A 21880-nucleotide genomic window follows, 5' to 3' on the forward strand; every position below is an offset into this window, starting at 1 on the left:
CTCATCTGGTTTTTCGATCCTCAAATCGTGTCTCAGTTCCCTTGTGGCCATTCATCCTCTCAGACTGGCTACGCATCATCGTCTTGGTAGGGTAATATCCTACTAAGGCGATTGGGCATATGCTTTATAAGAGCTTCAAGTACGTACTAGTGTTGCTTGTGAAGTGCCATCAGCTTTCCCAAAAGCAGCTAGGACTGAGCAATCTAGGCAACAGGGGTCGAATGCGGGAATCGAACCCAGGGTATGGCATTATCTGTCTTGAGACCATCAAGTCAATTCCTCCTATCCGATCGATAGCCCACCGAAGAGCAGTAACTTCCAGTCGACTTCTCTCATCTTAAAGCTGGAAGGTGGGAGTTGTGATCTTGTGAGGCTGAGGGGTCTTGAGAAATGAGCTGCCATCAAAGCTGCTGATCGACGTCGAGTCTAATACGGGTGGTGGAACCGGGGATCTTTTAATGCTCCAGATCACTCTATCAATCCATTCCAGTCCCACCTTCATTCGTGTGCTGCAACTCATCAGCTATAGCCTGTGGCTAGGAGTTCTCCCTTCAAGCGGATATTCGAGAAATACAGCTGGCGCAGCACCTCTCGTAGTTGGAGAAGGAGATAGGTGTCCACCTATTCGATCATATGTTTTACCTTTTTTGGAGAGATCCCCTCCTTTCGTTGGACAGACATAATTTACTGGTAATTTGCCCTCCTTTGCAGATATATTGAATTATGGACACTCCCAATCATGCTCTATGAATTGAATACCTCCTTGGCAAGCAGCACCAGAACGAAGGTTATCTGCCTTGCCTCGAGGGGCGGCTCATCCACACAAATAAAAAATGACCTTCCCCGGATCGAGAACGAATGGAAGTGCCCGGTCCGATCCCAATCTAACGATGGAAGCGCCTGTCTCCAGATCCATTTGAAAGTTCTCCCTCTCACTGATGGAAGTAATGACTTCTCTCATATGGCTGGCTGCCACCCAAGCTTCAATAGGCGAAGCGAAGGAGGTGCTTGATTCTGTCACTGAACTGACGAAGGCCCCCTCTCCGCCATCATTTCTCTTAGCGGCGGAAGGACATGGGGAAGCAAGCATCTGAAAGTTCCTATCTATCTCTCTCGAGTCACTGGCCTTGGAGGAACGAATGGAATCAACTCAACCGATGTCTCTCCGTCTTCATCTCTCAAGGACCCACCTGGAGAAGCAGCAAAGGCGAGTAAGCCAGCCAATCCGAGTCCATTGCCATGCGCATTCTATTCGTCTCTTCCCTGGCGGGGACCAACTCACGAGATAAGGTGAGCCCCTAAGCCATCTCATTCATCTGAACCAAGGGCGAGCCACCTGCATTTTCATCTTCATCCAGTGCGGGACCGAACCAAGCTCTATTCTACCTCTATCGAACCAAGGCAATGCTCTGCATCTCTTTATCCTGTTCCACTTCCAGCAGAGCGGCTAAGAAGCAGCAAAGTCCGATCTGGAAGAAAACCCCCAGCTATATCTTCTTGTCTCTTTGTCCCCGAACTAATGATTTGATTCAATGCCCCGCTAATGAGCCAGCAACTTTCGATGGCTCGGGCGATAGCTATCCGATTCCTACTATCGAGGCGAGTAAGAACCGGATACAAAGCAATCTTTTCCAATGTCATATATTTATCCTGATCCCGATTCCACTGGCCTCTTCCCTCGGAACTACTCCAAGGCGTTCCATTCCTCTCCCAGCTAACGAGCACCAATCCGCATCTTTATCTCTTTCGCTATGAAGCAAAATAAAACCTCGTGGGCCCAGGTACTGCTATCTATGCAACTAATGGATGGATCCCTTCTGACTCCCCGTCTTCATTTCCATTTCTTTCGTCCGATCGAAGGCAGGCTTTTTCTCCAACTCAACCTCTAGTGCCTCTACTGGCCAAGCAACTAATCTCCATCTACAAGGGGCGAAGTGGGACCCTGCCTATTCAAGTCATCTCGTTCTCCCTAGCGAGCTAAGCCCGGACAAACAAGCAATGGAAGCGGGTACAAGCAATCCAATGAGTGAAATCCCCAGCCATCTCTCTCAACCGGATATGAAAGCCCATTCGCACCTGCCCCACTAGTGGTCCAAGTCCATATCTTCGAGCCTCCCTTCCTCCTGAGGCGGCCGATATGGGAATGGAAGGGATATTAATACGTTTATAAGGCAGGATCTCCTCTCCTTTTCTCATATCCTTTCCCTTTCCTTTTGTCTGTCCGTCTCAAGAGCATTGGAACGATTCGTCCCGGCGGAGATCCCCCACTCTAAGGGTGGTTTACGACTCGCGCTGTGGTACTCAAGGGGCCCGGAGACAGTTTATAGTATGCGTGCTTCCGGCGGGTTCGAACAAAAGGAAGGGAGAGGGGAAGAAATCAATCCATCCAACTCACTTTACCCAATCCTGTTTGTAGGTTGCGGGGAAAGGTAAGAAAACCCTTTCAACAGGGCCCTCCGAAGGTTAGGTAGGTATGAAGCCCTTCCAATCTTTTGTTTATTGGAATTGGGTTGGCTGGATCGTTTACATACCCCAGTGGATTTGTGTTTTTTAAAGAAGTAAGTAACAACATGATTATGAATGAATGGGAAAAGGCCTCGAGATATCTTTGGAAAGCCAGCCCAACAAAACAGCTTGACGCCTGAAGCCTACTATAGATAGATAGGGCTAACGCCGCTTTTTAGTTTTCTTTGCTGGGTAGAGTTCATCTTTAGCTGTTCTTTTAGGTGTAGTTCCGTCAAGGGAGTAAACTCCTCTCTAGCGAGTTCGGTTTGTCACCGGTGTGTTAGTATAGCTGTTACCGGTGCTGTTGCTGCTAGCGGTGAGTTAGTAGCCGTTAGCGGTGTGAGTAGCTGTTAGTCGCTGTATCAGTCTTATCGCGTAGGAAGTCTTTGTGCAAGAAGCTGCTGTAAAAGCTCTCTCCTTGCTAGCTAGTGGTTGAATTCCTGCCGGGTAGCTCTGCCTACGCCTAGTCGGTATTCCTCTATCCGGTTGTGTAGTTAGCTCCTAGGTGCGCCTTTGAGTTGTCAGAGAGTTGGCTGCTAAGCGTTGAATCTGATGGAGTGTAGCGAAGGAGCTCTCCCCAAAGAGAGGCCCGGAACGTAACGGCTTAAGTGATTGTGCATGGCTGCTTCGTTCTGAAGGAGTTGCTGCAAGTGTTTTCTTCTTGCCAGCTGCTAGCGATTGAGTTCCTCAACGGCTAGCTCCGCTATGCCTACTCTCAGCTGACGAAGACATTGGAGACTAATCAGACTTTAGATGATCTAGAGGCATGCTCTCAAAGTCTGTATACTCGTATTTAGGACTTTGAGGCCTCGAAAGATCGACTTTCTACAGTGATCCAGTCCCAGGAGGAGGAGGTGGCGAAGGCCGAACAACGACTATTCCAGCGAATTATGGTTTTTTAGCGGAGGCTAGCCAGAAGGTTTCCGAGGCCAGGGCTTCACTAGAAGCGAGCAGGGCTTCTCGTCAGACGGCGATTGATGATCTTCACGTCGCTAGAGCTGAACGGATGAGTCTGAATACGGGCCTTATGTTTCGCAAAACGAGTCCCTACTTGTACTCTATGTACTGACTGCCTGCTTGAAAGGGGCGTTAACTCAGTCCCTTTCTTTTTAGGCTTACTCCTTACTGCCCCCCGATCTCCTGAAATTTCCCCAGAGAACCACTGAGGGTCCGAGTCAATCCCACTGCTAATTTGATTGCTCGTCAGAAATCCCACTCCCGAAATAGGTGGGTTTGCTATGGGGAGGCAGGCCCGCTCAATCTTCTATAACCCATATTAGACATCCAATGCCTCTCACCGACCAGTGAAGATCCGCAGAGGAATGAAACTTATTGACCCAGGTATTGAGTATTAAGGGAGGAAGAGGAATCAAATGCTTGAGAAGGCAGGCTTTGAGCACCCATATTTCGACTTTCTACCCGATTCTAGGGATTCCAGACTTTAAAGGAGAGGATATCTAGCCACTTGAAAGGACATATCGGATTGGAGGGCAAGGTAGGAAGATAAATGCCAGATGAGGAATCTATGAAAGGGATTGAAATACCCGGTGAAGATTCCCCCGATTAACCCAGAGATGGGCGCCTAGAATCTACTTCTCTCATCTGCTTGAAGCCTCTCACTCGGTACCGACCTTAAGATGGAACTCTTGGGAGAGCTACTGCCTTCCATACTTTCATCGAATCCCAGATATCGATCGGTGCCTAGAGAGGACCCGGTTCAACTCCGCTGGATGCGAGGAGGGGTGAAAGGCATGGAAATATGGGAATTCAAGTCAATGATCAGCTGCTTTCCCCGAGGTTATCCCACCCAGGCGGTAGCATTGAACTACCATCCAAGGACCCCTCGAAATAAGGCTTAATCGAAGCATAACCCGCTCACGATTTGGCATAAGGCCAGCCCCGGATGAAAATAAGGCAGCTTGAAATGCCCGTCCGCCCCAGGTGATGGCAGATACCCATCTTCAGTCGAATCAAGGGACAGATAATATATTATGAGAGATAGGTCGCCAAGGGAGACACAAAATGAAATATCTATCCGGATGGATTATCGCTGAGGAAGGGAATGAAAGGAAGCGTGGAAATGCTGCCCGAGGATGAAAGCCCAGGAAGGGAGGTTCCGGTAGCTGTTCTAAGTGGTAATCGACTGATCCTGCTTTTGATCCGTTTGGTCGAAATGAGCATCTAAAGATTAGCAAAGCCCGATGTTTATTATCAATACAATAATTTATTGGCCGACCCCCTATCGTTTCCCCTGGCATTGATTTCCTCCAATGGATAACAGACAGATCTCCTATGGATAGGCTTTCCTTCTGTTTAGGCTCCCTCGCCATCCGTGATTGGAAGATGAGTTAGGAGAAGCCCTTTAATCACCTTTATAAATAAGTACGAACGAGTTGGCCTATTATTTCCTGCTGTTTAAGAACCTTTATTATATTAAAGGGCTCATGATCGGCCGGATACGAGACATCCAATGCCAGATAGCTTTCATCGGCGTTTATTTGACCATCAATTCCCTCTAGTTAACCCTATCTGCCTTTCCTCCTGATGCCATCCACCTCTGTCTGGGAGATCTTCACTGGTCGAGCTACTTATCCTAGTTTATAGGTGCATCTTGAAGCAAGATGAGCCGTAACTCATACCTCTCTTCTTCCCCCAATCTGCTATGCTTGAACTCGGCGGATAATTGGGAGGTGGTACCGGGGGCATCAGTAATGAACTTCCCTCCTTGAATCAAATATCTTCCTCTTCTCATTTCGACTGGAGGCAAGAATGTGGGTTGTTTATGGGCCCTATCTCCCGGGTGAGCTTGACTTCCTGTCCTTGTTTGATCCGAGAGGCAACAAGCAAGGGATGAGCGCCAACGCCAAAAAGCCGTTGCTTCTTTCTTGGGTTGCTTGCATTGGTTCTGGAACTGGACAACCTCATTCTCGCTCGATGCTTTGAATAGCGTAGCTTCGTACCCGAACAATAATAGGATCCGGGCCTAATACCTTGCTATTGTTCGCCTGAAACAACTGTATGTAGTAGAGATAGAGGTACTTTTTTTCGAAAGGCTATCAACGATACGTATATACATATAGTGAGTGTGCGTGCAGGGTGTAGGTGTACCACTTACGAGAAAGAACCCCAAGTCTTTCAAGTAGTTAACCAAACACAAGTAAGTAGTTCGTCAGTCCTTCCTCCGACGCCTCCCGTTCATTCTTCTGTATTTCATCATGTTTGTTGTGTTGTTCGGTTCATAGGTCCTAAGTCTTTCTCCTCCCTCTCCTTAAGTTAAGAAAAAGAAGAGCTGGATTGAACGAACATTGTAAGAACCACCAACCACGTCTATTTTTATCTTTTTTTGACAAAGAGGCAAACGCCTGAATAATCCTAATTTTTATTCTTTTTTTTTTTTTTCATAATCACTGGCAGGTTTCAAAAAGGAGGCCCGCCATCTGCTAGCATTGTGGTTTGGAATCGATTCTTTATCAATGGCCCACCCTTTCTTTGAACCTTGTCAATGATCGAACTTAAAGATATGAACTGAGTGCCATTTGATGAGTCACTGAGAACAAGGGAGAGGGATATGGAAAGGATGAAGTAATGAAAGAGGAAGTCATTGCTAGTAGTAACGACTTGTCACGATCCATTGGTTCATATAGAATCCATGTCCTAGGTGTATCAAAAAACATTCTTTTCGCTAAGCGTATATAATAAAATAGAGTGAAAGGGTCCACCCCGAAACCAAGGGGGTACTAACTAACAGCTGAGTCCTCTCCGAACCGCAGGAGATAGTTGCCCATCATACGGCTCACCAACTTCACTTGCCTCTATGGGGGGCTCGCTCCGGGCAGGTTCGGATCACTTACAATACACGGCTCTACGAAGGGTTAGGAGCATTTTCAATAGGATTCTTTTCCTCTTTGTCGAGACGAAAAAAGGAACCCTGACTACACTACATGAGAAGAAGCATACTTCAAGTTAGCAACCGTCAGGTTGTTCTTGCCCAGGGCGCAGGTTCTAAAAGATCTCGACCGTAAGGGGGCCTCGACCGACCCATCGAAGGGCGAAGCCCGGAGTAGAAGAATGTGTAGCGTTTAGAATCGTTTTCTACGCTGGGAAATGTGAGTCTGTTTTGTCCACTTTTTCCACCCCCCTCTATAAAAATGATAAAAAAGGAAGGCGAGCTTGCTTCTTATTCCCGTGTTCGATCTCTTCCATCTCTGCCCCGCTTCCATGTGGGCAGAGACCCCTGTAGAGAATGAAGAGGGGCCGAGTCCTCTCAACAGTGCTTCTCGAGGCTCCACTCTCCCCCCTGAATAAGTAAGGCCCCATTAGCCTGGGCGGAGATGGGGACAAGGAGTAAGGATTGAAGCCCCCCTTTGCTCTGCCAGGCACTGGACAGGGGTTAGCTCTGTAAATGTGTAGAGCCAAGTGTAGTGTGGTGTAGTAGTAGGCACTTCTAGGCCCCTTCCCGGCTACTGGATCACTCCAGTGCTTCGGGGGGGGGGGGGCTAAGCGCAGTTCTTTGATTTGAATTGAATCAAACGTTGAATGAAATCGATTTTTTTTTAGATATAAAAAAGAAAAATAGGATAGATGGATGGATCTATCTTTCTATTCATATAGATTACTAAAAAAGAAAAAGAATTTCTATATATGTAGCGTAGCAAGAAGCCCCCAATCCTTGAGTTGGCCAGGAAACACTGCACTGCTTTGGGCCCAGGAAGCGAAGGGAATGAGCTCGGCTGCTTCTCCTCCAAACTTCTTTTTTCTCCGTGCCCGTTCAAGATAGCCAAGCGCCATTGGCGCTTTGCTCTCCTCTTATTCTTCATTGGGCGTTCGGATGGACTTCGCCGTTCTTTCCCAACTAAAATAGAAAGGGCTGTATCACATCGAGATGTCGATTCGTTTTCCGCCCCCAATGAGATGGGGAATTTGTAACCTCTGTCCCTTCATCTTTCTGAATCGAGGCCCGCTCGCGCTCGTTCCAACAACCGGGCGGGGAGCACCTCAGTATAATGATTGCGCCAAAGTAACTGGGAGTCCTATTACACCTAAGGCCAACTTCAATTCACCAAACCAAGGTTCATCTCGTGTAGTGATTGTGGACTCGCATTACAAGGATATTGAGTAGACGGTTGATGTATCAGACTCGACCTTTTTTTCTTTCGTAGCATGCATTCCCATCCGTGTCGCAACTGATTCGGTAAGCTACGTGTCCGGTGCACGGAGAACTGCCTTCGGTCCCCAAACTAACTTACTCATGGCAACCTTCCGGCCCTAACGACCTATAACGCTAGTCACTACTCCCACTGGGGCTAGGAAGTAAGCCCCACAACTTAAAGCGGCGAAGAACAAATAGAATTTGCTACGAAAAGCCAGCTAACGGGGTATTCCTGCATATGAGAACATAGTAATGGAGAAGGTAATAGCGAAATATAGGATTCGTTTTGGCTAGAGCCCAAATCCGCAATATATTTGACACGGGTTTGCCGTAATGCTTGGAACTATGGCGAATGCATCTAGCGTCATTGATGCATAAATAAAGATACCAATTAGTAGTGATTGAATTCCTTCTATGGTTCCACATGAGAAACCAAGATGAATATAACCTACATGTCCAATCGAACTATGAGCTAGAGGTCTTTTTACTTTCGTTTGGGCCATGGCGGCCATGCTCTAAGATCATAGAAGCAATGCTGCAGAAAAGAAGATTTGTTGCAATGTAGCTCCATAGGAACCATAAATAGAAACACGTGACATATTTGCAGAAATAGATATTTTAGGCTAATAGAAAGGAATGTTGTAACGGGGTGGGTGAACCCTCATAGATATCAGGTGCCCACATATATAGAGTCAAAAGAGATATGGAGTCCGAAGGGGAGGGTTTTCTTCGGGCTCGAGATGGAATAGATAGGGCCCACAAGTTGTTAATTCACCGGGGAATTCACACGAAAGGGAACGAGGAATTCTCAACGAAAAAGTGCTCTCTCGAACCTAACGTGAAAGTTGTTTTCCATCGACGGCTGTTCCCGTAACTCCACTCTCGACTTGGATTATATATCCAAAAGGTCCGCTCGGCCATTCCACACGCTGCCCGGCAGAGGCGTGGTTATCCGGTGGTATGATTAATCTGAAATGGAGGAACGGAAAATGCAATGAATTTCTTCGATCTATAGAAAGAACCTTTATCTCCTTAGACTTTTCCAACGTTTGAGGACTCGGACGATATCTCCCGGTCTTCCAAAGCATTCTTATTCTCTTGGATCCGGCGATGGCCAACCAAACAAGCATTTGAATCCCATCGAGTAGGGGAAAGGGAGGATGCGCGCATCAGATTTCACTCTTTGCCACCATTTAGTCTAGTTCCGTTCCGCCGTCCCATCACGAGATTACGGTCTTTCCGGAGCAACTAGTCGACACCAAAGAAGGTTATTCGCTATCGATCAAACCATGGATCCGATTCCGTTGATGCCCACCCAACCCCTCGCCCCGGAACCAAAGGCGGGATTTAAGCCCATTCCCGGCCAAATATCTACCCATTCCAAACCCGATCTTTGTTCCCTCCGCTCCTCACTCTCTTTACTCCGGCCAAGTGGCTATGAACTCCCAACCACATCCTCTCTAGCGGGTCATGAAAGCCCAAGCAAGGGTTCGAATAAGCCATTTCGGTGCAAAGGGAAGCTAAGCGCCAGTCCTCCTTGGTCGACACCAATGAATGAATCTTTTCCAATCCCTCCCCAATCGAAGTCCGAATCTCCATCATTTGAGGGGTTGTTAATACTTACTTGAAGCAATGCTCTCTATCGGACCGGGAAATCGAGAGAAAGCGAAACTAGGTGTCCCTTCACTTCTCATAGGTTAGGTGAACCTCGATGGCAATGATCCAACGCCCGGTGCCGATCCATCTCACTCTTTTGCCATCCTCATATCCAATGCTTGGGACCCGTGGCATAAACAAAGATAAGAACTCCCGTAACCCAAGTCCTTGTTTCCGTCACCCGATGAGGGCTCGGGCGGAGAAAGTACGAGTTGGTGGGCGCTCTTCTCTTTTTTTCATCCGCTCGGGGGGCTTAATGAACACCGTCCGGTGGGGACGAACCATCAAAAGATTCCTCTCAGTGTTCCCGTTGGAGGGAAGATAAGAGAACCGAAAGCTCAAAAGCGGAAGAAACTCCCCATCTCCGGAACCTCTCGACCTCGGTAAAGCATCCGTCTATTCACCATCTCCGGACCCGGTCTTCGGTAAAGCGGGACCAAACTATCAATCCGTTGCTCCAAAGGTTCCCTCCCCTCCCCCGAGATAGGAAGGCGTAAGTCCTCTCTTGCCTCACTCGACCGTCTTTCAGTGAACAAGGGAGGAAGGGAGGCCTTCTCACAATCGATAGGTTGCGACATATATGGAAAAGTGGGGAAGGGGAGTGATGATAAACCGAGGGAAGAATGAACAAGAAAACCGATAGATCAATGAATCGAGTGGGCGGGAGAGGTCCTCAAGCTTCACTCCTTCGCTCCCCCGAGAGGCGGTTCGAGGGAGAGTGAGCCTCTCTTTCTTTATGGGGGTACTTTATTGGGTGTTTCTTTCTCGATTGCACTCTTATGTTAGGAGAGGAGAGGATGAATTAAGGAAGGAAAGGGGTTACTCTTCGGACTCTTATAGCATTTAATCCCCTAGGCGACGCCCATAGCAATGAGAGGCGTGCACACTTCTCATGAAAATTCCTCGTCACCATTCCCTATCGGACGGAAGTATCGGTGACCGAAGGAATTAGCAGCACCGGGCCTCCTTATGCTCCCGATAGGCAAGACTCTCTCTCTTCGACCGAAAGGGATAGGACCGATAAGATACTTGTTCTCCGTGGTCGCCCGACTTACGTCTATCGGACATAGCTATAATTTCTAGTCATTTTTATTTATCTTGTACATGTATTAACAACTTTAGATATTACCCATTACCGCTATTGAAATCGGATACCATCCTACCGCCACTAAAGAGTTTCCTACCGTGGTCCACTAGGCATTCACTTTTTATCTGCCTATACGAACGAGCCATATCATTTGCTGCTTCTCTAGTGGGTGCCTCTTCTTCCTCTCCCACTGCTACCCGATCAGATGCACCTCTTATGCTTTTACTGGAGATGGAACTGTTGGATCATTCACTAGCACTGGGTCGGGAATTGGACGAAGGGGGGAAGCTGCCTTACAACATAGGGAGGCATATTCTCTATTGTGATTTATGGTATTTCTATTCCTTTATTAGTAGGCCCTCCGCTGATGAAGCGAGTGCTCTTGGTTACGAGGCTTAGGCTGAGGCCCTTGATGCCAATGAAACAGGTATTTGAGCAGTCTTTCGGCCAACAAGTTAAATCATTTTTTACATCAAATTCAAACCGACAGGGGGCACTAAACCGAACTAGGCTAAGAAAATATTGATTGGACTGTCCCGTTCGTACGCCTACCTATTCGTCAAAGAATAGAAAGTGAAAGGGCAAGATAGCAATCCCCACCGCCCAACTCCTGTGGGCAGATGGAAACCACGTATTCTGAACTGACCGCCTTTAAGATTGCTACAATAGACTTAATCTCTCCCCCTTCGACCAGCCAAGGATCGAAAGCCTCACGTTCTGAGAACGGGAATTGTTATGTTCAGTTTGTCATTAATCATAGGTACATATAGGTACCCCATACAACAGTATGACCGCCGCTTCGACCAGGAGTGGTCTGATCCCTTATAAGAAATCTCTCTCCCAGCTTGAATCTCGTTCAACCCATAAACACGTGCAAGACCTTCCCCAACCGAGAGACCAAAACCCCTCTACTCCCCTATGGCCAATCGCCAACCAAAAAGGAGGATCAGCGCCCCGCTGCAAAAGAAGATCGTAGCTTTGGATGGCTCGCATAATGCGATATAGGGAATACTTTGGCGCGTGCCATGCTCTCTAATTTGAGTGAGATACAGGTGCTCACTCAAAAGAAGAAGACACATAAGCACACTCAAAGAAAGAGGAAAGGTTACTTAAAACTACTCCTATGCGTCCTAGCGCATTGAACCTTGATATTTGACTATGGTGGAGGCATTCTTTCTTTGATTCGCTAGCAAACAAAAGAATGAATTGCTTTCAGCATTCACTTGCTTATCTATTCAAACTTTAATGGAAGGGCGAAGACAGGACGCACTCTTGACGTAGATAGAAGGCCTTTCTATATATCAGTCTATCTTCCCTGTCATGATTGCAGCATAGTTTCTGTGACTATATACGATATTTTCTCTTAATTCTCAATAAAGTAATATTTGATATGAGCTCTCGTACCTCCCGGTGCTGGAGAGACTCTTCCCGGGTGAACTCTTCCTGGGTCGATGCCCGAGCGGTTAATGGGGACGGACTGTAAATTCGTTGGCTCATATGTCTTTGTCAGACAAAGCAAAGTTAACCCTCGTATGCAACCAACAAGGAAAAACCAATTAGAATGAATAATTCCTTTTCGTCTTTGATACCAACCCCATCTTCTTCTTAAACAAGCACTCGCTCCTCGATCTTCTGATACAGCAAGGGGCGCCGCCCTCCCCCTTACCACACTTATCCACCCTCTGACCAACAACTCGAATACGAATTACAAGACGGACATTCGAACTATCTTACGTAAGACCAACATTCCTCCTCCCTTTTTAGTAACCAAATAAACCAAAAGTATGACCAAACTGAGAGTGAGTAGCATAAACAAAGATGGATTTGTGAATGACAAATAAAAGTTGCCCAACATTTCGAGGGGGCACGGGGCTACCACTTAGGCTTCTTCTTTCTATTCTTTGCGCCCTCAACTACGCCGAAAAAGAAGTTAGACCGAAACGAAATAAACAACCGAAAATCTTAAAAAAACAACCAGGCAAACAAAGCAATAGCTTCGGTTAGAGCAAAGCCCAAAATAGCATAACAAAATCGTTTATAAGTTTTTGTCGTTGTAAAAGAGCCGCGCTCCCCCCCAGGAGGGGAAGAGTATCCTATTTAGTGCCCCGGGGAGGGAGAGTATGCCTTGAAGTATGCTGGGGCTCTGCCAGATACAGACTGAAATAGTCATATAGACTGCACTATTCTAATCGAGAAAGAATCTCTTCCGAACGACCAAGTCATAATGAGATTAAAAAACGATGCTTCCTTGGCCGTGTGGAACATGGATTAGCATTATGTCATTCCTACAAGTGATCCCCCATCCAGGATTGGAAGAAGTGCTATATGAGGACTTCGAGATAAAATAGAATATGTTTCTTTCCATTCCTCGTGAGCCACTTATTTCTCCGAAACAAGAGATCAAAGTGCTTTTCCTTCTTTTTCCCAATAAGTCGACGGCGTTACACCATTGGGATACTTCGAATAAACTTGAGTACATATAGGATACACCGGTACTAAAACCTTTTCTCGAGATATCTTCCAAACTGTTGGGGTCGTTGCGGGGCCTCAAATAGTTGTTCCCCCGGTGTGAAACCAGTTGGTTCCGTAGTTTAAGAATTCTGCTGATCCCAAGTACTCCATCTCCATCATTGCATATGGGAATATAAAAAGTAAAGAGGAGAAGGCATGACCAGAAGAATTGTGTGAAATAAGTGAATTTATCCAGTTGAGGCATGATGGATTGAGAAAAAAAAGAATCATTTTTCCCTCCAGACAGAAAGAGACTCCTTCCTGTACGAGTAGTGAAGAACGAACTATGGGAGGTTGGTTGTTGACCAACAGAAAGATACAAAAACAAAGAAGGGCGCATGTGTTAAGCATATAGCTAGCCTTCGTTCTGAGACAGGATCATACGAGAAAAAAGAGTTTTCTTAGGACCTAAAGTGGTAGAACCGTATCCTTTCTTGAATTTCTTCTTCTATTAGAAAAAGGTCTTCGGGAAAAGGGCTGAATCCGCTGCAGATGTTCAGGTAACATAAACGCCTTACTTTCACTCAATAAAGTCTATTTATTCATTTGATTCTTGTTCTGTGTGAAATCAGAGGTGTGAAATGCGGAAGTTGGGATGCTTCTAATTCTGCTTCTTAGTGGCTAAAACCGGTACCGGGAGGGAAATCCAGCTAAAGAAGCCGTTGCACCCAGGGCTCAAAGAAAATGAAAGAGACGAGACCTCATCCGGAGAGCAGGATTGCTTCTAGCTAGCACAACACAAATAGTTATGGTACTATATAAAAGCGCCCCTCCTCTCCTTTTAGCCTCACACTTCTTCCTTCCATTGGAAAACCAAGTCGTTGTGTAGCCAAGCTAAAAGTTCATTCCTCCGCGGCCTGAGACTGGAGTTTAGTTCGAGGAATTCCCGGCTTTAGAGCAGTTGGGGGCAAGCAAGCTATTTATTCGATGCAATAAAAGGGATGGAAGCAAAGAGGCTGACTCTCTAAATCGAAAGTGAAGTGAACCGAGGTACAGCCAAAACTAGTTGGCAACTGCCATTCAAGCGCCAGCGTAATAAGCTATTTAAGAAGAAGAGGAGCTCTCGTGTCCAGTTCTATCACCCCAAGAGCGTAAGAGATGCGAGTTGGTTTACGTAAGGTCGAAGGGAAAGCCTGCCTCGGCCCGCAATTGCTATGACGAGAATCATTCACCGGCGACCTATACGAAAAGAACACTATTTTATTCTATTTCCACCACTTCTATCTAGTTGTGGGGGTTTAGAACTGGTATCTTGCTCATCCGACATGGCATGAATATTTGACATAACGGCATTCAATTCCTTTGGATTCGCGGAACCATGTGAAGAGATAGGGTGAGTGAAAGGACAGCGGTATAAAACACGATGATGCCAGACGCTTGCAGCTCCAGAGAAGGGGCATAGGTCATAATTTCCTTTCTATTATAAAAGGAAGACCTACAGGTTGAATCCCACAAGCTACGGGTGGTTAGTGAAGTGGAAAACTTCCTCTTGTCCAAAGATTTCCATATCCTACACCGGGCGTCCCAAACAAGCAAGGGTGGGCTACGATCGAGAAAGACATAACTCTTTTTTTTTCATTTAATAAATACGAGCTCATAGTGGAAGCAGAACAGGATGTTCTACTCAAATCAATAGCAGCCCGAACTCCTCTTAGTGACCGACGCCCGCTCCGCTGTTCATTCTATTCTTCCTCTTACGTTCGCCTTTACGCTTGTATGCTATAAATTCCTTAGAAGCCATATCCTTCACGAGGAGAGTTCTCAAGAAATGATTCTTCCGATTAACCAGAATTGAACTTATTCCACCGGGCTGGCTTGTCTTTATTATTTAAAATAAGAATCATTCATTCTATTTCCAGTTTTCGCTTATCACCTCTCTCATGATCTCATGGATCTCGGACCGTATACCCTTCCTAGTTGTATGATAGGAGTTGGTTGGCTTGGTTCCGATGAAACCAATGAAATGAAATACATCCAGCGAATAACGGAACATAGTACAGCTTACTTCTTAGCAACGAAGACAAATGCGGCCAGAGTCCCAGCCAACATTCTTATACCTGCTTGCTGTCCTTTACAAGGCAAGGCCCTTGGCAGATTAGATTGATGTCAGTCCCGCAAAGCCGCAATCACTCTGTCTTTTGGTTAAAACCTTTCTTTACCATACTTCATATCCAAACGTCCGGGCCACCTAGCATTTTGAGGAGATGGTTAAGAACCCAAGAGATTGTGCCAAACGAGAACATAAATCATATCTGGAAAGCTCTCTACCAAAGGGGGAGGCCCTGGGATGGGATATTTTCCGGCTACTTCTTTCATACGTGGAGCCTTCGCTTTATCCCTCGCCACAGGACAAATAAATAGAATGACGGGGATGCTAATAAATGGGTTGTCTCCTCTCTGGGGACATAAGCAATCAACGGTACGCAGGGGAAGAGAGACCTCTTAAGCGGATGTACTCGAGGTCTATCGAGCCTGAAGTGCCCTTAACTCATGCTTTTTTCCTTTCAATTATCCCTCTTCCCCTATTCAGCAGTCAAGAGAGAAAGAAAAAGAGCATTAGAAGAATGTCCCTGCAATACTTCATCAGCGGAAACATCCTCTACAAGAAGACAGCAGAAGGCCTACTGCGGTGTGTGAATGCCAACAGATCATGTCGGAAGTCTGCGAATAAGATAAGACTTTTCTTATGGGAACAAGTAAGTAGCCAATCTCTAGGTGCTTGAGGTGAAGGTACCATTTCAGGGGGGAATCTTTTCTTGTATAGTTCTTTTTGTCATTTCCCTTCTCATTTAGCTAGAAGCTCGCTTCTTTAATTGAAATGCAAGTGAAGAAGGGTTCTTAAAACCTCTACTGGAATTTCTGAAGGCTTTTTAGTTTTTCGATACGCAATTCCTGTCTGGATGGAAGGTTTTAAGATTCTATGTCTATGCCAGGCTGGGAATGAAACGGATCGTTATGCTTCGGCATCAAAAACAAGGGCAGCTTCGTTGGCTGTCTGAGATGTTGGTGATGTTGTGGCCGAATTCACCACAAAGAAAGGGGTCAACTGAGTTCCGCTTGCCACGATCAGATCTAGTGACCAGAGGACACTTCTTACTAATTGAGCAAAAGGGCTGCATAGTCCATTAATTAGGGAGGAATACGGGGAACTAAAGGTACGGATCCCCGAGGTATCTGGACAAAGTGATGCAACAAGGGGTAGACAAAATAAATATTAGACAGTCTACTAAGGTAAAGCTTTTCTTATGAGTATAACTCCATTAAACAACCTTCGATACCTGCCCAATGAATGGAACTAGATGATAAGCGCGCTAGCCGATTCACTAGAGTTGCCACTATCTTAAGTTCCAGTGAAGATAGGTACGAAGTGCTCGACTGTAAAGGAGAGGATTGAAAGCTTACCGGTGACCGGCTCAGAGCAAGCCTTAGCTCTTCGCGCTCTGAGCTCTTCTGGGCGGAGGTTTCTTGAAACTATCTGACTTGAAAGAAGAAAGAGAGAACTCTTCTTTATCTACGAGATTAGTGGAAGCCGGATGTTATACTCAAACCGATAGCAGCCGAAACTAGCAACCCGAACAAGAACCGAGGAACTTATCCGCTGTACAGATTCCATCTTCTGGGAATACCCCTTCCTTCTATTGCTATTGCTCAGACCTATTCCTACTCATTCCCTTTCAGAGGTGGTCACTTCAGTAATAGAGGTTGCAGATGTCCCTTTGGGGTGAATGTCGGAATAGTAGCCCCCAGCACCGAGAGAGGTCTGAGTTTTGAGGGTGGAAGTCTGCCTTCTTTCCTTAATGGCTTGTGATAGGAAGGGGAATCAATTCAATTACAGAGTTAGATTTTGAGACATTTGTACATTTTGCAGCAGCTTTTTTAGTTGCATTTTTTGCATCTATCTGTAGGAAGCCGACCCCTGGTATGGATCCAATAGGGGATTCTCGGATTCCTTCTCTAAATACTGGTATCTGGACTGTCTGCTGACCGGTCCAATGGCTAAAGCTCTGCAGCTTTTGAGGGAAGGATAAGAATAATAATAAAAAGATCCTCCAGATTGATATTGAGTTCCAGATCCCAAGTTGACTACCCCTCTCCTTGCTCCCTTGCCCTTCCACTAGAGAAGCCCCGTTTGCTCCGTAGTTTGCTGTCAAGAGAGTACTGGCTCCCTCTTTGAGTGCTATCGACGATGGCTTTGCCAAACAAAAGAGTCTCAATTGAGCACGAACAGTACGCTTTCGCGCCTATCTATCATGAACTGGTTTCACTTTTTCCTTTAGCGCTTCACACAAACAAAGAAATGGGTTCTGTCAGGCTAGCTATCCATTGATTCAGGCTAGAGCATCTGGCCTGTGGCAAAGCGAGTCTCGGATCCAGGAACGGATGGCCCCAACCAATGAACAAGAGCACCCCAAGACCGAGTTTACGAGGTCAAGGGAAGGGCTGTGATCCAATGGCTCCGGTTCAGGATCTAAGTAAGCGTCTGATCGAGTTTCCTCTGTGGATTCTTCTCCTGCGTCCCCTTAGTCACTCTCTTTAGCTGATCTCTCGTAACAAAGTGCCTCTCTTGCAGACCCAGCTACTGTTTAGGTCAGGTAAGGACAGTAAGGAACCACCGCGGGAAGGAATGCAAGAGTTGATGACGGAACGGAACCTATAAAATGAAGGAGCAGCTTCCCGTGGTTTGGCCTCTCCTAGAAACAATATCGCACTAATAGCACTCTCCCCTAGCTGCTTCTTGACTGGTGCTTAGCTGCCTTCTAGGCTAGGCCCGTCTCTCTAAAGGCTGTTCCCACTCGCCGCTTCTTGAGGACTGCTCAAACTCTAGCTTCCAGTGCTTGAAGTAGGAGTGGCATGTTTAAATGCATACTGTGCTTCAAACAAGAATACTAGGAAAAGCATAAATTCTCCCCTGCGATGTTTCCTCCCTAAAGGCTTTATCCGTTCCCACCAAATTCTTGCTGCTTTCTTCCGAAGCGATCAAGGAGCGTAGCCAACGGTTACCGACCCCATCAAGGCCGCAGCCTTATTAGTGTGGGGCAACTACTGGTCGAAGGTTTCTTGCTCATCAAGATAGCATTCCAGTGTTCTGAGAACAGATTATGGTAGACCTACGGTTACCTACTCTAGGAGTCCTGGTTCGTGATCGTTCAATCCGAATCGTTCCACCAGAAGGAAGACTCGCAGCATGAAGACTACTTACTGGAGCAGCAGGGACCCGCCAACGAGCCAAAACTCTACCCCGATTTAGCTGTAACAACAATAGGAATTGAGTGAGAAGCAAGCAATAGGCATTTTGCAGATTGATATTATATACGCTAATAGTGATTTCCCACCTATATTGGACTGAACTATCCAATCCGCACCGGAAACATTCACAGCTGAACTCGCCCGGAAGAAGGCCCTCTCACTAAACTACATTCGCTACGGTACATTTAACACCAAATATAGATTCCAGAAGGAAACTAAACTACACTAAGCAAAGAACGGTTACAGCAGCTCAGCACACCAGCAAGCAATCTACGGTGACAGAACTAGCCCTATCAAACGGAGCTGACAGTTCCAGTCGTAGTAGTCCAGTAGCTGAAAGTGCAAGTAGGACTGGCCTTGATGTAGCTTATCGTGAAAGAGAGAGAATCGCTAGAATAAGGACAGTTAAAACAGTAGGTCTATTGAAACTAGCCCATAAAGGGGCAGCCCAAACGGATGAGCAAGCAACTAGGCAAACATAGGCCCTAGATGAGTGTCGCTTATCCGAGCACGCACTGGAATAAGGGGGCTTTTCGCCTGAAGTATGAGTGGTAGTCTAGTGAAGCCAGTGAGTGGTCAAACCCGGTTACCGCCTATTCGTAGTCTAGCTTCAAGTCGTAGTTTTCTTCGTGTACTTTCGTGTCCTTAATAGAAGTATAGTAATATATAGATTACTAATTACATGCATCCGTATATCAAGGAGAGGCGAGCTAATATACGTACGCTCGCTCATTCATCCCTGGCTTCTTGGTCCCTATCTGATCGTAGACCCGTAGACCTACCGAGAACTGAGCCTTGAGCAAACTGCCTGCTTGCCGTGGTATCTAATTGACTGAGCAAACGTAGGGCCTAAAGGGGCCCTGACTGAAGGAACCTAGCCAAACTACACGCAAGCCAGAGGAACTACAAGCACAAGAAGGGCTGAAAGGAACAGACTACACGGAATTCAATCTCTGGCCAACCCTTACAGGACGGTAGACTGAAAAGAAGCAAGCCTTAATGGGGCTAGATTCACTAAGCAAACAACTATGCAAACGAATCGGCCTTAGGTTCACTGGTTTTGAGATTGGTGAGTGGGCCCTTGCCTCCCTTCCTGGGTCAGTAATTCCGGGCTGGGAACTGGCACCCTGACTTCTTAACGGACTGAAAGCAGGAACTTTAAGGTGCGGAACTAGCGCACACCTACCTGGCTTTGAAGCAGGAGTGCCCCACTAAGCAAACTAAACTACAGAGCAAACATAGGAGGCCGAGGCCAAGCAAACAACGGGGCATAAGCAAGGATACGAAGTCACTTAGTGTGCCGAAAGGGACTCAGGATGTGTAACAGAGAGAAAGCTTCTATATAGAGGTCTTTATAGGGCACGGATCTGCAGCAAGAGAGCTCGACCAGACCGGATAGTAAGCTTAAAGCAGTTGATCTAGTTTCCTAAGAGGCAAGGATGGCATCCGGGCAGATGAAGCAGCATCCTCCATTTGCGTAGTTTTTGAAACCGTACGCTTGCTAACTCGATGGCGACTCAACTCCACTATTGGTTGGCGTAGGAATATGATTGGTGGAACGACAGAAGCAAGAGTCTTTCTTCGGCGCTTGAGGTCAGATCTCCTCCGAGGGTCTGCAGGATTGCAACTTTAACGAAAGTTCAAGCTAAGCCACTTGATTTAGCCTAATGCTCAGGAGATAGATAAGCTACTTTAGAGCTTCTTGAATCAGTAACCGGGAAATGCACATTGATATAGTTGAATAATCGGTCGATCGAGTTTAATCATAAGCTAGGATTGCAGTAGCTGTAAAGTCTTTAATTTCCTTCTTAGTCCCTAACGGCACAAAAAGCTTCTTCTGTTTCAGATCCTGCACCTGCATGTCATAAACAACCGAACGAGGGAGAAACATTCCCCAACCCTTACTCGATAGTGGAGGCGACTAACAACTGGCCACTCTGGTTTCACCCGGATGCTGCTTGCTCCTGCATCAATGCCCATGCTTCAGCCATGTCTTGGTAGTACCTCCACCCGAATGATCTACCTACCTTACCCGAGCCCAGTTGAGAGTTATTACTCGTTAGATTCAGAATCAAACAAATAATCAAACTCGTAAACACAATCAACCGAATCCAAAGCTTATGATTCCACTCGATCTACTGCTGCAGAAGAAACTGCTTCAACTGAATCGACAGAAGCGGATTCAACTCGATCCACTGATTGGTCGTGACCTGCAAGTAAGCCAGGTGCTAGCTAGGTGTGGTCTCCTGCCTGGTCTAATAAAAAAGAAAGATTCTATTCCATTAGCCGAGTGAAAGAAGCAATCAGAATGCCTCGTCACGTTCCGAACTTAAAGAAAGTAGTTTCTAAGCTAAGCTAAGGAAATGAAAGATAAGAGAGAGAGGATCAAAAGAGAGATGAAAGAGAAGCAACTTTAGCCGTATATCAGCCGTAGTGCGCTAGGTTGGCTGCTGCAGGCTTTCCTTGATGTTGACTAGTGGGTGTGAAACGGAATCCGTTTAAGTAGGCGCAACAAAGCAGATCTTGTTGCTTGTTCAATTGATGATCTTTAACTCTTTACCAGCAGATTGCCTGGAAGAATGGTACGATGCATTAGCATTAGCTTCATATGGTGAAGGAGAGAAAGTAGGCTTTGAAGCAGTAGTAGCGCACCAGCGAGTTGACGTTACGGAGTTGAATCTATCAGGTTCCGTTCGGGGTTTGGCACAGCCTTGTACTAGAGGCTGTTGGGGAAGCAAACTAGTGTTTTGACAGGATCTGAAAGAGAGTAGCCAAGTGATTTAGAACGCAGGATGTCCAACAGAGGAGAACTTGACTATACACTACACTATCAAGGAGTGGGCTAAACAAACGGAGTAAAGATCAGCTAAAGAGAAGAAGCTAAAGCGACTCAGAATCAACAACTGAAGAAACTGCTGCTGATGCTGAAACTTGCTCTACTGACGGAAACGACTTGCATTAACCAAACAAGGGATGATAGCCTTCCTCTAAAACTACCTATAGGTGATTACGTTATTACCAATGTGAATCATACCACAAATAGACAATAGCAATTTACGTAAACAACTCATAATAATAGTATGCAGATTTATTCGACATTCACCTAGTTTTTCTCTTTATTGTTTTTCTTATCTTTCATTTTCATTTGTTAGCGTAAGAATTCACTTGTTTTTTTTGCCAGTACGAGAATCCATTGGCATTTGATATTAATGTTCTCTTAATATCTTACCTGAACTTTGATATTGGTATGTCTGAATGTGTTTTGAAATACTTGCAAAAATGGAGCTTCTAGCTTTACCTAATGGTGTGAAGGCAATGGTGGGGCCGACAGACCAAGTTTTTTGCATCGAGTAGAGAATCAGTTCTTGACTTATTTTAGATTTATTTCTTAATGATGTAAGGGAGGAATCGGAGGATCCTAGATCAAGGTCCTAAAAGAAACTAACTGTAAAAAAATTCACTTTTTGCTATTAATACCAATTACCCTTTAGCAAAACAAAAAAGTTGTATATGATTTTTCTCTCACAATAGTCTTATATGTTTCTCGAAGACTGACTGAATTTGACGCCAAGAGGGCGTGCACTTTTGCTGGTAACTGTCATACGTTTGCTAGTAACATTAATGCAACAAGCGTTCAATACAAATCATACAGTATGATGTGGGGGTAAAAGCAGTTGTGACAAGCTGAATTACAAATTTTGACAGTGCAGCGTTTTTCATATTGT

The 21880-nt window shown here is 45.9% G+C and overlaps 1 protein-coding gene across 1 annotated transcript; it reads right to left on the minus strand.

Annotated features, from left to right (window-relative positions):
• Nucleotides 1–12605: 12605 nt before the first annotated feature.
• Nucleotides 12606–13455, minus strand: LOC147484460 (Plant mitochondrial ATPase, F0 complex, subunit 8 protein). The gene has a single exon (XM_086578276.1). The coding sequence runs from the start codon at nt 13246–13248 to the stop codon at nt 12628–12630; it is 621 nt and encodes a 206-aa protein (XP_086434402.1). The 5' UTR covers nt 13249–13455; the 3' UTR covers nt 12606–12627.
• Nucleotides 13456–21880: the final 8425 nt, after the last annotated feature.

The sequence above is a fragment of the Coptis chinensis genome, chromosome 8, assembly GCF_015680905.1.
Source record: "Coptis chinensis isolate HL-2020 chromosome 8, ASM1568090v1, whole genome shotgun sequence".
Taxonomy (NCBI): Eukaryota; Viridiplantae; Streptophyta; class Magnoliopsida; order Ranunculales; family Ranunculaceae; genus Coptis; species Coptis chinensis.